The 14046-nt window shown below is 43.5% G+C and overlaps 1 protein-coding gene across 1 annotated transcript in view; it reads left to right on the forward strand.

Annotated features, from left to right (window-relative positions):
* Positions 1 to 14046, forward strand: part of LOC137329115 (chondroitin sulfate N-acetylgalactosaminyltransferase 1-like) — a 106978-nt gene that overhangs the window by 60514 nt on the left and 32418 nt on the right. The window contains exon 4 of the mRNA XM_067994392.1: positions 9300 to 9516. Coding sequence (XP_067850493.1) covers positions 9300 to 9516 — 217 coding nt within the window. The remainder of the gene's footprint in view (positions 1 to 9299; positions 9517 to 14046) is intronic.

Here is a 14046-nt window from a genome sequence, read left to right on the forward strand (position 1 = left end):
CCTTTGACAATTATTGCTGCTGGGTAATCGGGATAACTGTCATGCTGATTCTCTCTTTCCTCTAGTTTTTTTACCTTTACTTTTCCCTCAACGGAGGGAGCACTTTATGCTTTGCCACCATTCCACAGCAGCAGGTCTTTGACACCTCATCATTGCAGTGGCCATTCTTGGACAGTGAGCATCAGTGTGCCCCCTCAACGTCCTCGTCTCCTGTCCTCAAACACACACTTCCCGAAGGGCTTGCTATATAGATATCAAGAACGCTGACTGGACTTCTTTTTCCAACCCTACTCCAGTTGTAAAAAGAAAGAACTTGAACATCTACACCACCTTCCATGACACCCCAAAGAGCTTTACAGCCAATGGAATATTTTTGAAGTGTAGCCACTCTTGTATGTGGGAAACGCAGCAGCCAAATTGCACACAGCAAGGTCCCCCAAACAGCAATGAGATAATGACCAGTTAATCTGTTTTTAGTGATGTTGGTTGAGGGATAAATGTTGCCCAGGGTGAACTCACCTGCTCTCCTTCAAACAATAGCATGGGATCTTTTACATCCACCTGAAAGGACAGGCCCGCCTCGCTTTAACTTCCCATCCGAAAGACGGCATCTCTGACAGTGCAACACTCCCTCAGTGCTGCACTGAAGTGTCAGCCTAGATTATGTGCTCAAGTCTCTGGAGTGGAGCTTGAACCTGCAACTATTCTGACTCTGAAGTGAGAGTGCTACCACTGAGCCATGGCTAACAGTTGTACTGCCCTCAATGTCAGTGGAATTAGCTGGAACAGCTCCAGTGTACTGTACTGTTTTGATTGTAAATTTTAAAGGACAGAAAAAAATCCTCCATCTGTTTATTAAGGTCAAAATCTGCTGGGGTTACATTGGTAGAGGGTGAAATGATCTAAAAGTGTTTTACATTGATCTTCAGCCACTGATTTCTGGGGCCCGGGTATCCGACAGCCAGTAACCAGGAAAAAGTCAAACTGCCAGAATCTGTTAGTCCGGTGGCCAGGAAGACTCATTTTCCACTTGGTCTGAGTGCCCAGTGCCAGACCTAACTCTGGCCACTCAAAGTGGCTGCAATGTGATTTTAGAATGCCCCCAGCTGATGGAATCATAGACCACCATATTCATGGCATTGTGATCTTACTCATTTCATTCCACTAGGTATTTTGTGCATCCTCGTCTGTCATGAGACTACAATTGCTTTTGTGACGTGTGTTGATCATTCCATAATGTAGTTTTGTTGCATAAGCGCAGTGGCCAATTTGTCACGGCTGGTCTGGTTCAGTAGGAGACTGGCAGCATGAGTCCAGTATTCCTTCACTGTGCAGCCTCGATCCTGGAATCCGGCCCCTCATATAGTGTGGCCTAAATAAGTGGACTGGCCAGAAAGCATACGGCAAGTTCACAATAATTCCTGAAGTCCAGCTGTTTTTCCAGCTGCTGTGGGATCCACCTCACCATGTTCAGGGGGCAGTTTCCCGAAGATTGGCACTCTGAGGCATTATTGGAGAACTGCATCTTGAAGTGTCATAAATCAGGGCAGAGCAAAGAAATTGCATTTAATCTGCTGTTCATGTTAAGAGTGCAAACTAGGTTTTACTGTCAGTGGTGCAGAACACCGGGAACACTTGCATACAAGAGGCAAACGTGTATACACACAGGACATTGTGAATGCTTGTAAACAAGAGGAAAACATATATACACACACAGGACATTGGAAAATCTTATACACAAGAGGGATCAATGTACACACATGGGACATTGGGAAATATACACAAGAGGAAAAAATATATACACAAAGGACATTGGGAAACCTTGTATACAAGATGAAAAAATATATACACCCATTGGGAATGCTTATATAAAAGAGGAAAACATATACACAGGACATTGAGAAATCCTGTAAACAAGCGGAAAAATATATACATACAGTCAGGCTTCCAGATCCTGATTACTGTTTTCCAAAATCCTCTCATATGTTCCTGTGTTGTTTTAAACAGTTTCCTGTATACTTTTCCAATATACTGTCAAAAACTAAATGTGGATTAAAAAAAGATGGAAGCATTGGGCTATTTGCTAAATAGTAAATAGTTATTGTTACAATTCATTTATAATGGGAAAAACACCAGGCCACTGGATCATGCGCAAACCTTTGCTACTGAGCTGGAGTGCTTGTGACTGCTGTGGGGGGATGTCAGGACCTAGATAGCTCTCATATCTGGGAGTCCTGTATTATTAGGTGCTGATAGCATGCTTTGGGATACGAACATATTAATGTCTGAAATTCCTCCTTCTGCTATTTTAGCAGAGATGTTAACCATTTAAAACGAATGGGTTAATGATTCAATCAAATTAGCGAGGAGAGGAATTTCAAATAAATGCATTAAACATTCAGAAGTTGGAATCCCACGACATAATGTCACAACAATGGTGTAGAGGTGTATCTTTGTACAATGTCCGGGCGATAGTTTAGGGGTGTATCTTTGTACAATGTCAGGGCGATGGTGTAAGAGGTGTATCTTTGTACAGTCAAGGTGATAGTGTAGAGGTGTAGCTTTGTACAGTCAGGGCGATAGTGTAGAGGTATATCTTTGTACAGTCAAGGCGATAGTGTAGAGGTATATCTTTGTACAGTCAAGGCGATAGTGTAGAGGTATATCTTTGTACAGTCAAGGCGATAGTGTAGAGGTATATCTTTGTACAGTCAAGGCGATAGTGTAGAGGTATATCTGTACAGTCAGGGCGATAGTGTAGAGGTATATCTTTGTACAGTCAGGGCGATAGTGTGGAGGTATATCTTTGTACAGTCAAGGCGATAGTGTAGAGGTGTAGCTTTGTACAGTCAAGGCGATAGTGTAGAGATGTATTGTTGTACAGTGCATGTTCTCCATGGTTTTGATATGTGTTGTTGAAGTCTGATTATGTTAGCACAGTAATCAGACAACAGATTAAATCATTAGTAGTCATCAACATTGACAATAAGAACTCCAACATAAAACTTAAAGCTGCATCGCAGGTCAAGAATTCTTGTGAGATAGGAAAGCTTTTTTAAAATATTGGCTTTAATTACTTTGTAGAGCATTAGCAGCAGGCTGAGAGATTTTAGAGCCCCACTCACGAGCTGCTGTGAATAGTGGTCATATTGCCACATTAAGATCTTTCATCTTTATGATTTATTACTGCCTTTGGCAGCAGTTATCCAACAGTATCTTTGATGCCAGTTTTGCAATTTGTTCTAATATTGGCTGCAGGGTGCACTTAAAAAAAAAAATTAACTGAGTGTGGGGAAAGCATCTTAATAGACCTTTTGGCATCAAGGAAACCTCAATCTATAAAAATATAGAGCAGTCCTTCTCCGATATTATTTACTTTCCATTCAAACCTTAATCCAGAACCTGCATGGTGCCAAATTTTAGACAGTTGGGGATTTTCAAAAAAGGTGTGTTTATTTTGCATCAACATTATGTAAAATACAAAACTGAAAAGCAGGATCTTGCCTTTCTGCCCCACACTTGAAAGCAGTGTACGTGTCTGGGATTTACGATGGGATACGTCAGTCTTGTGGAATTTTCAGCAAACTCCTACACCAGGCACTTCGATGCTCTCTAAACGACTGGTTTGCTTTCACATCCATCTCTTGAGTTGAAGGTGCTTTATCTTCGATTGCTGTCTCATTTTTGTTCTCTCTCCTTTGATTATATTTTGCCCGCAGAAACTTGTGTGCCTGGGAGTTGGCTGCCTGCAATGATTCGATTTGATCTATAATTTTGCCGGTGAATAAGCTTATTTCAGTGGAGATTAAATTTAAGTGTAGCTGTTGAAAAAACCCAGCCCACCCACCTTCCCTTAAACTTACCACTATTTCTCAGTGGTTAAGTATTTGGAAAATCGAGCACTGGGACATTTTTCTTAGTATGTTTTGTTTATAATCTATACTTCCGCACTACAACAGGTTTTTTTTAGTGAAGCTACAATCGAAAGCCAAAAATGGCCACTCGACCCCTCGGGAGCTGATTTGCTGTGGGTGGTCCGGAAGAGGTGATGTGCAGAATGTTCCTTCATCTGGATTCCTCTGCTCTTCTCAGCCACATCCAGTGAATGAAATGAAAGGAGAAATAGCTGAAAGACATGGTTCCTGCCAGAACCAGAGGTCCAGGGGGTTAGAAACAGAGCCTCAAAGGTAGAAATCCAGTATTAGTATTAGTACTGCCCGATCGATGTTTGTAAGGCAGAAAACAAAGGGTAGAAGTAAATGGAAGCATCTCAGGCTGGAAAGATGTGGTGGGTTGTGTTCCACAAGGGTCTGTGTTGGAGCCGCCCTTATGGCTATGATACACATAAATGATCTGGACTTAAGAATTGAGGGAACAAGATTGAAATTTACCGATAACACCAAATTAGGGACATAACAAATTGTGACCACTGCAGGAGGACCTGGATATACTTGCAGGATGGGCAGAGAGCTGGCAGGTGCTGTTCAATATAGAAAAACATGAAGTAATACTGTATGGAAGTAAGAATAGGCGAAGGAAATATACTTTAAACTTTAAAGTTTTAAATGGATTAAAGGAGCAGAGGGCCTTTTGGCGATTCTTCCTCCATCTTTCTTGCCCTGATATCCCAGTACAGACTGGCTAGACTCTAAGTTCTGCCTACATCCAAGCCTCAGTGAGGAGTGGGATGTGAACATGGGCCTCCTACTCACCCCGTTACTAACGGTCTTTGTGATTTCTTAACTCGTACAAAATGCTGTAACTGTAACTTGCAACTTTCGAGAACCGTAAGGCCTACGTTGCTGTGCTGTTGATATGAGCCACATAATGACCGCACACACAAACATTCAGCAGACTGAAATCACGACCCTTTGCAAATTTGCTACACACGTTTTTTTTCTGGGATATCCTGCTTCCTTTTGTCTCTGAAACATCTGCCGGACATACGCAGGTTCTGAAATTCTCCAGTTCTTTTAGTGCGGTGAATTCCTTGATTGTTTTACCTCAGAACCAAGAAAATCCAATTGTTTTCCTTGGATCTTCTCCACTTGCGAGCTCAGACATCAGTGTTCCTTCCGTCATCTTTGACTCCCATCCACCAGTTCCTAGTTTCAACAAACGTGGTTACACAAAGGGGTTAGTTACTGTTTTAAGAACTGGCAAATACATTACGCCACAGGATGAAAACGGGCCAGCACAGATTTTTGTGGCTTAGAGGGAGAATTTTGGTAGACACCCCTCTCCCCCCTTACCCGATCTTAAATTAAAAAAAAAATTACTGGCAAATCTTTCCCAATATTGGTCAAACGTTGTCTTTAGTCTGGAGCATAGTTGTCATGTTTACCTGCTACTCTGGTTTGTCTCTTTAGGGCTACGGCTCTGGCTGGACAAATCCAGGTAATTGGAACTACTTGCAAATTGCTGAGGTCAATTAGAGGGGTAGTTGTGTCTGCTTGCAAATTTCAGGCTCCAGGTCAAGGGTCGAGGACGTCTCTTTTTTTTGATATCTATAAGAAAGTGTGTTATCTGGTATGTGACAGACACCTGCGAGACACCAGACTTTTATTTATTTACTTCACTCCTGTGCCATTGCTCTCGATAAGTTGGAGGATATGGTTTTTCTCGTCTGTCTCTGTCAAATTAGTGTTGCTGTTTATCTATATGCATTTCTCCTGCTGTCTCTCCCTATCTCTTTGTCTCTCCTCTTGTCTTTTCTGCTCATCTCTGCATTTCTCTTTTTTTCTGCTTTTCCCTTCTTTCTTTCCATTCAGCTGGAAGATGCTGTGGGTGTGGTGGGGAAAAGCAGCTGCCATGGAATACAAGCTGCATTTTGTGGTGGCTGGTGCAGGGTCAATATGGTAGTTCCCATCCTATCTGCTTTACTTCTTCGCCCCACATTATTGCCCCCTCCCCCTATTCCTTCCCCTTTGCACTAATCTCTTGTCCTGTATCCTCCCTTTCCTCCCGCTCACCCCTTTTTCTCCCCTCCTCCATTTCCACCTCTCACCCCTTCCTGTCCCCTCAGCGACATTCGCCTCCCTCTCACTACCTTTCTCCTCATCATCCTTCCCTTTACCTCCTCACCCTCCTACTCCCTCCTTGCCTCCCAGTCCGACCCCAAATCCAGTTGCCGAGCACCAAATGGGGAAACCAGCAATTTGTTTTTTTTTATATAGCTCTATAATGCTGGGAAACCAGAGAAGAGGACAAAGCTGGGTGGGGATGCAAGATTAGCCAAGGATGGGCTGAAGGACGGTGAGTGGGTGGGTGATCATCACCAGCAGGCAGATTGCTAGAAACTCGCAGCATTCAGTAACTGGCTTTGCTTCTTTTGTTTTTAATTGTTTTGCATGTGTAACAAAGTGTAATGTCCAAGGTTAGCTGACATATTATTAATATATATTTATCTCTAATGCATTAAAAACTTTATATCGGCATGTACTTCCTGTCTACAAAACCTTATTTCCTGTTATGTTTTTGTACACACTTTTCTGTCAACTTTTTCCTATTATGAATTCCTGTGCCCACATTTATAGTATCACAAAATAATATTGGCATCAAAATAGTATCAGCACCAAAATGGCAGCAGAGTCCGAATGACATCATAGGACCCCAGTTGTCTGCGTGTGTCTGTGTGTGTAATGAGACACTTTCAGTAAAAGTGTCTGTCTGCGTGTGTGTGTCCGTGTATGTGTTGGGATACTTTCAATAAAAGTGTGTCTATCCTTGGTCCCCTCCTATTTCTCCCTTGGTGACAGCATCCGAAAACACAACGTCAGGTTCCATAGGTACGCTGACGATACCCAACATCTCTCTCGAGCCCTCTACTGTCTCTCATTTGTCACACTGCTTGTCCGTCATCCAGTACTGGATGAGCAAAAGTTTCCTCCAACTAAATATTGGGAGGACTGAAGCCGTTGTCTTCGGTCCCCGCCACAAACTCTGTTCCCTAGACACGGACTCCATCCCTCTCAGGGTCAAATAGGTCACCAAGGTTGCGCACTGCCTGAGACTGAACCAGACCGTTCGCAACCTTGGTGACCTATTTGACCCTGAGATGAGCTCCCGACCATATCACCAAGACCGCCTACTTCCACCTCCATAACATCGCCCGTCTCCACCCCTGCCTCAGCTCATCTGCTGCTAAACCCTCTTCCATGCCTTTGTTACCTCTAAACCCGACTATTCTAATGCTATCCTGGCCGGCCTCCCTTCTTCCACCCTCCATAAACTTGAGCTCATCCAAAACTCTGATGCCCGTATCCTAACTCGCACTAAGTCCCGTTCACCCATCACCCCTGTGCTTGCTGACCTACATTGGGTCCCAGTCCGGGAACATCTCGATTTTAAAATTCTCATCCTTGTTTTCAAATCCCTCCATGGCCTCCCCCTTCCCTATCTCTGTAACCTCCTTCAGCCCTACAACTTTCCGCGATCTCTACACTTCTCCAATTCTTGCCTCTTGCGCATTCCCGACATTAATCGTTCCACCATTGGTGGCCGTGCCTTCAGCTGCCTAGGCCCTAAGCTCTGGAATTCCCTCCCTTAACCTCTCCGCCTCTCTACCTCTTTCTCATCCTTTTAAGACACTCCTTAAAAGCTACCTAGGGTGGTAGAAGTTTGGAACTCTCTTCCGCAGAAGGCAGTTGATGCTAGCTCAATTGTTAATTTTAAATCTGAGATTGAAAGATTTCTGTTAACCAAGGGTATTAAGGGATATGGGGCTAAGGCGGGTATATGGAGTTAGGTCACAGATCAGCCATGATCTCATTGAATGGCGGAACAGGCTCGAGGGGCTAAATGGCCCACTACTGTTCCTATGTTACCTCTTTGACCAAGCTTTTCATCACCTGTCTTAATATCTCCTTATGTGGCTTGGTGTCAAATTTTGTTTGAAGCGCCTTGGGATATTTTACTACGTTAAAGGCGCTATATAAATGCAAGTTGTTGTTGTTGTGTACACCATCATTTTGTAGCCATTATTCTGGTTTGTAAGAGGCTGCTGTCTGTAACTAGAGTGCGTAGACGACAAAAAAAAACAAATAGAGGTCGTGGTGCAGTGGGAGGGGATCCAATGCCTGAAGGATCAGAATGTAGTGTAGGTCCTCCAGTCCCGTGCTGCTGGGAGCACACGTCAGGTGCAGTGATACAACACTTGCGCCCATTCTCCAATCTGTGCTCCCTTCACGCACAGCTCCCTGCTCAGACCAGGGGATCAGTGAATTTATTCTTAGATATCGATTCATATTGCATTAGAACCTTGTTACGCTCCTGACGCTCGTGACTGATCCCCTGGTCCCCTGATGTGATTTCCTGGTGTTTTCCGGTATTAAGATGGAAGCTGATATTCGTGTTTCCAAACTGCAGACAGAGACTTTCTTACTAGCCTTTGGAAATTGCGAATTGGATTTTAGTTTCTGAAACGTTGCAGATACCCAACTTTGACCAATATAAGACCTGGGGCGGGGGGGGGGAGAGTTTCTGCTTCCCGAGATTTCACCATTTGTCCTTGAAACCGATTGCATTCTGATGTGGTTCAACTCATGATTAGTACTGCACAGGGACCTGTCACTTCCATTACTTCCGACCAAAGGGAAACAGCCACTGGAATCATTCTTTCCATCCAGATGTCTTGTCAAGCATTCAGCAATTGTGCTGCAAACTTGGCATGTCGTATCAGAGGGGCTGACTCATCTGTCACGCAGAATGATAACGTGTCGCACAGTGGTGTTTTTAGCACTTCTAATTTACTGACGTCTCTTCGCTTTAAAGCAGTTTACAACAGGGTCTGTGTTTGTCACTTTGTATGCTGCACAGTGCAGTGCTGTGGAACGTAGGAACAGGATTGGGCCATTCAGCCTGCTGAGCCTTTTCCGCCATTCAATTTGATCATGGCCGATCTGTATCTTCACTCCATCTACCCACCTTGGTTCCATAACCCTTAATATCCTTGCCTAACAAAAATCTATCAATCTCAGTTTTCAATTGACTCCCAGCCTCAACAGCTTTTTGGGGGAGAGACGTCCAGATTTCCACTACCCTTTGTGTGAAGAAGTGCTTCCTGACATCCCCCCCTGAATGGCCTAGCTCTAATTTTAACATTTTGCCTCCTTGTTCTGGACTCCCCCACCAGAGGAAATCGCGCCAGAGGTTCGCAACTCATCGCACTGCTCGTGATCATTGCAGCTGAAAATCTCAGGGAGTGTTTTCTGCGGGGCTGCAGTGCACTTTTCTCTGTCGAGTCCCATTGCTGTCGTGCCTTGGTATCAATTGTTTTCAATTTGCTGTCGTTTCTGCAGGTATTTACCGCACAGAGAAGGATAAAGGCACTTTATACGAGCTGACTTTCAAAGGGGACCGAGCCCGTGAGTTCAAACGCCTAGTTTTATTTCGTCCCTTTGGCCCCATCATGAAAGTGAAGAAGGAAAAAGTGGACACGTCCAATATGCTGATTAATATCATAATGCCTCTGGCAAAGAGAGCTGATAAATTCCGACAATTTATGCACAATTTCAGGTAAATTATTGTTTGTCTTTTCAATTTGAAGAACTATTTTAGTTAAAATCTATTCAAATAATATATGTGGTTTGCTCATCTCACCTCCAAAATGCATGACTAATGAAAAGGGGCTAACGTCCACTATTGTTAGTTCACTGGTTAATGTGTTGCCTTTCTGCCAGAACCATTTTAATATGGTTGCTAACCTAGTTAAAATAAGCTGGTTAATGACTTCATGAAAATAGCTATGGTAGGGATGTCAACTGGTTCACTAGGAATAGCTAACAGTGGGAGTTAAATCCCAATGTGTTCAGACTTACACCTGTGTTTCTGTTTTTGGTTTTGGTTCTTAAACTGGCTGTGGATTGAAGGACGTACACTTAAAGGAACAGATCATTTTAGCAAGCAAACATCACAATCCTGCCCACAGTTCCCCAAATAGAGGGAGAGAGCCTTGGAGCAGCCTCCTCTCTCTTCAGTCAGCCTCAGACTTACCTTCTGAAGGTTTCAGTCTCAAGTCTTCTTTCTGATCTCCGGGTTGTTTCTGCCCCTTTAAAGCCCTTTGCTGCCTCTTCTGATGCTGCAGCACTGTCGTCTGCCCTCTCAGGTTGACATAAAAGATCCCATGGCACTATTTCAAAGAAGAGCAGGAGAGTTTTCCCCGGTGCCCTCAAACAAGTTCACTAAAAAAACAGATTACCTGGTCATTATCACATTGCTGTTTGTAGGATCTTGCTGTGTGCAAATTGGCTGGTGCGTTTCCTACAATACAACAGCGACTACACTTCAAAAATTACTTCATTGGCTGTGAAGTGCTTTGGGACGTCCTGAGGTTGTGAAAGGCAATATATAAATACGACTTTTTCTTTCTGTCGGGATTCTGCTCTTTGCATTGGCGGGCTCCCTCTTGATGGGAGGGGAATGGGTCTGGGTTAGGATGGACACTAAGGGGAGAGCAAAAGTATCAGACACTGAAACTCTACCCTGAAGAGGAGAATTCCTCCTCTCTCCCCCCTCCCCCCGGATGGCCCAATTCATTTGAGAACAGCAGGATATATTTCTTAGCGACCCCCACCCAGGGGGCAAAGGACAAAGGGGACAAATAGCCAAAGGCAGATTTGAGAAGATACATTGAATGAGATGGACTGAGAGCGAGCATGACCTCCGTAAGATTGAATCGGTCAGGATCAGTGGAGCTCGTGACCAGAAAAGTGTTATTTAACCCGCAGACATGGACAGTGTGGCAAATTTTTAATTATTGTCATTGTTACGAAAAGGGACACTGAATGAAGTCAAAGTACAGTGAGATTTACTGCTCATTCACCTAACAACTGTAAAATAAACCAGCTTATTGATTTACACTTGGGCCCCGTCTCACTCTAGCATGAATTAGTGCACTTTTGGGAAGATTGAAGCAATGCGTGCGCGATTCCTGTATCCACTTCATGTATCAGGGACTTTCACTGTTACGCTTCCCTGGTTCACGCTATCTATCGTATGACTAGATACTGGTAAAGGTCAAGTCCTGCTCCTAAGGAGACTGGGATCTGCTTGCGGGAGACGGGGGGGGACACTGATCCCGAGGGAATATCTCGAGTAGATCCAAAATTTGTAACCGTAACTTTACGGGAAAGTAGAATGGATTGTAATTGGAGGGCACGGTCGCTTTGTGGTTATGGCACTGGACTAGAGGTCCACCAGACCTGGAGGTCGTGAGTTTAAATCCCATCATGGCAAGTTGTGAAATTGAACTTGAAAAATGTGGTGATTGGTGGGCTGGCAATGAAATAAAAACCCACCTGGTTCACTAATATCCTTTAGGGAAGGGAACCTGCCACCATTACCTGCTCTGGCCTACATGTGACTCCAGTCCCACAATACGTGATTGTCATTTAATGCCCTCAGGGCATCTAAGGAGCGATACAGATGCCAACATCTCAAGATTTAATTTTTTTTTTTTTAGGTAGCTCTAAATGTATCCCGAGCCGCCCAATATTTCATATCCACTATAGTACATATATTTACAGGGCTGTTTGTACGGCCCTGTACACACGTTCTGATTCAGCAGCTAAACAGCAGAACAGATGGAACTATGGTACCATAAACCAAAGGGGTCTTGCTGGAGTCCCTCTGCTCCCTGACGCCTGTGTCAGTGCCATTGTCTGATTTTAGAACCCTTTACAAGCCTGTGCCTGATTTCCTTCTGCATCCACTGAGTTTCGCAAAAACTTGGCAGAAAGAGAAGAAAGCAAAATGAATCCAGCCTGCTGTTTTTTTTCTCTTGCCCATGTGAAAATGGTCATTTATTGCCCATCTTTAATTACCCTGGGAAGGCAATGGTGGGCCACCTTCTTCAACCGCTGCTGTCCGTAATTCTTTGTAGCGGTTTGGTACAACTGAGTGGCTTGCTAGGCCACTTCAGAGAGCAATTATGAGTCAACCATGTTGGTGTGGGGCTGGAGTCACATATAGGCCAAACCGGGTAAGGACGTTAGTGAATCAGTTGGGTTTTTACAACAATCTAATAGCTTCATGATCATTTTTACTGATACTAACTTTTTATTTTAAATTCTAAAATTCATGGTGGAATTTGAACTCGCATTCTTCTGGATTACTAGTCCAGTAACATAACCACTACACTACCGTACTCAAGGCTATAATGTTAGTGTTCAACCCTTTACTCAATTAAATAAATACAGCAACTGTTAGCAAACACTTAGCAGGTTAGGCAGCATCTGTGGAGAGAGAAATAGAGTTAACGTTTCAGGTCGATGACCTTTCATCAGGACCTTTACTCAAAGAGTTAGATCTGACTTAAAGCAGAATCCTGCAGAAGACTTAAGTTTTTTCTTCAAACTGTCTCTATAAAACACAAATGTAAGGAATCTTACAACACCAGGTTATAGTCCAACTGTTTTATTTGAAAATCACAAGCTTTCGGAGGCTTTCTCCTTCGTCAGGTGAGTGTGGGATTCGGATTCCATGGAAGGTTGCCGCCATGGAAGGCGGCAACCTTCCATGGAATCCAAATCCCACACTCACCTGACGAAGGTGAAAGCCTCCGAAAGCTTGTGATTTTCAAATAAAACATTTGGACTATAACCTGGTGTTGTAAGATTCCTTACATTTGTCAACCCCAGTCCATCACCGGCATCTCCACATCATAAAACACATAGCATTGCATCAACGAGGTGGGATCTGGTAAATGAGGCACAGATCAAACAAGTCTCTTGGACCCTCCGATTGTCTTACACGCCTGCGATACTCGCCGGTTTAAATGTTCTACACAGTTCTGTGCTTGTTTTGGGTTGAGTTTGAGGCACTTCCACGGATGGCACTGCCGAGTATAAATGAAGAGGCATTGGTTGCACTGCAGGAAACAAGTCACTTCTGTGTTTGGTGAATGTAAATGGCCGGAGGCAGCAGCACAGCCTGTACTTTGTAGGGCCTGCAACCGAGAAACTTAATGTGAAGATTGTGATATTAAACAAATTAAAGGGTTAAATTACGAGGTCAGGTTGCATAAACTTGGTTTCTTATCCCTTGAGTTTAGAAGGCTGAGCGGGTGATCTAATCGAAGTGTTTAAAATGATAAAGGGATTCGATAGGGTAGATGGAGAGAAATTATTTCCTCTGGTGGGGAATCCAGAACAATGGGTCACAATCTTAAAATTAGATGTGGAGATGCCGGTGATGGACTGAGGTGGACAAATGTAAGGAATCTTACAACACCAGGTTATAGTCCAACAATTTTATTTTAAAATCACAAGCTTTCGGAGATTATCTCCTTCGTCAGGCGAGGAGGAGATAATCTCCTGACGAAGGAGATAATCTCCGAAAGCTTGTGATTTTAAAATAAAATTGTTGGACTATAACCTGGTGTTGTAAGATTCCTTACATTAAAATTAGAGCTAAGCCAATTAGGAGTGAAATCAGGAAGCATTTTTTCACACATAGGGTAGTGGAAATCTGGAATTCTCTTCCCCCAAAAAGCTGTAGATGCTAGGACAATTGAAATTTTCAAGACTGTGGTTAACAGATTTTGTTAGGTTAGGGTATCCAGGGATATGGAGCAAAGATGGCTAAATGGAGTTGAGGTGCAGATCAGCCATGATCCGATTGAATGGCGGAAAAGGCTCGAGTGGCTGAATGGTCTACTCCTGTTCCTGTGTTCCAACTGAGCGGGCACAACCTTGCCCACAGTCAGTTGTTTCTTAGTTGCCCTTCAGTGCTCTGAATTCTGTCTAAATGGGACAGATTCCAGAGCGCAAGGAGCCAACATTATAGAACTGCTTCAAGTAACTGCAGTTCTGCAATGTAAGTGGCTTGCTTCCTGGTTGTTCTCATGTTACGTTTGGCTTTGCTGAGCGTTAGTTTATTTAATTGTCACTACAAGGAGCAAGCCAACTCCCAGCACTTTCCATGATCAGCTCGCTCAGATTTTTGGTCTAATTGTTTGGGAGCAATATTTTTATGCTCTAGCCTGGACGTTTTATTACACTATTTACAGGCATTAAACACTCAATGAATTATGTCTCTTATCTATTA

The sequence above is a fragment of the Heptranchias perlo genome, chromosome 1 (assembly GCF_035084215.1).
Source record: "Heptranchias perlo isolate sHepPer1 chromosome 1, sHepPer1.hap1, whole genome shotgun sequence".
Lineage (NCBI taxonomy): Eukaryota > Metazoa > Chordata > Chondrichthyes > Hexanchiformes > Hexanchidae > Heptranchias > Heptranchias perlo.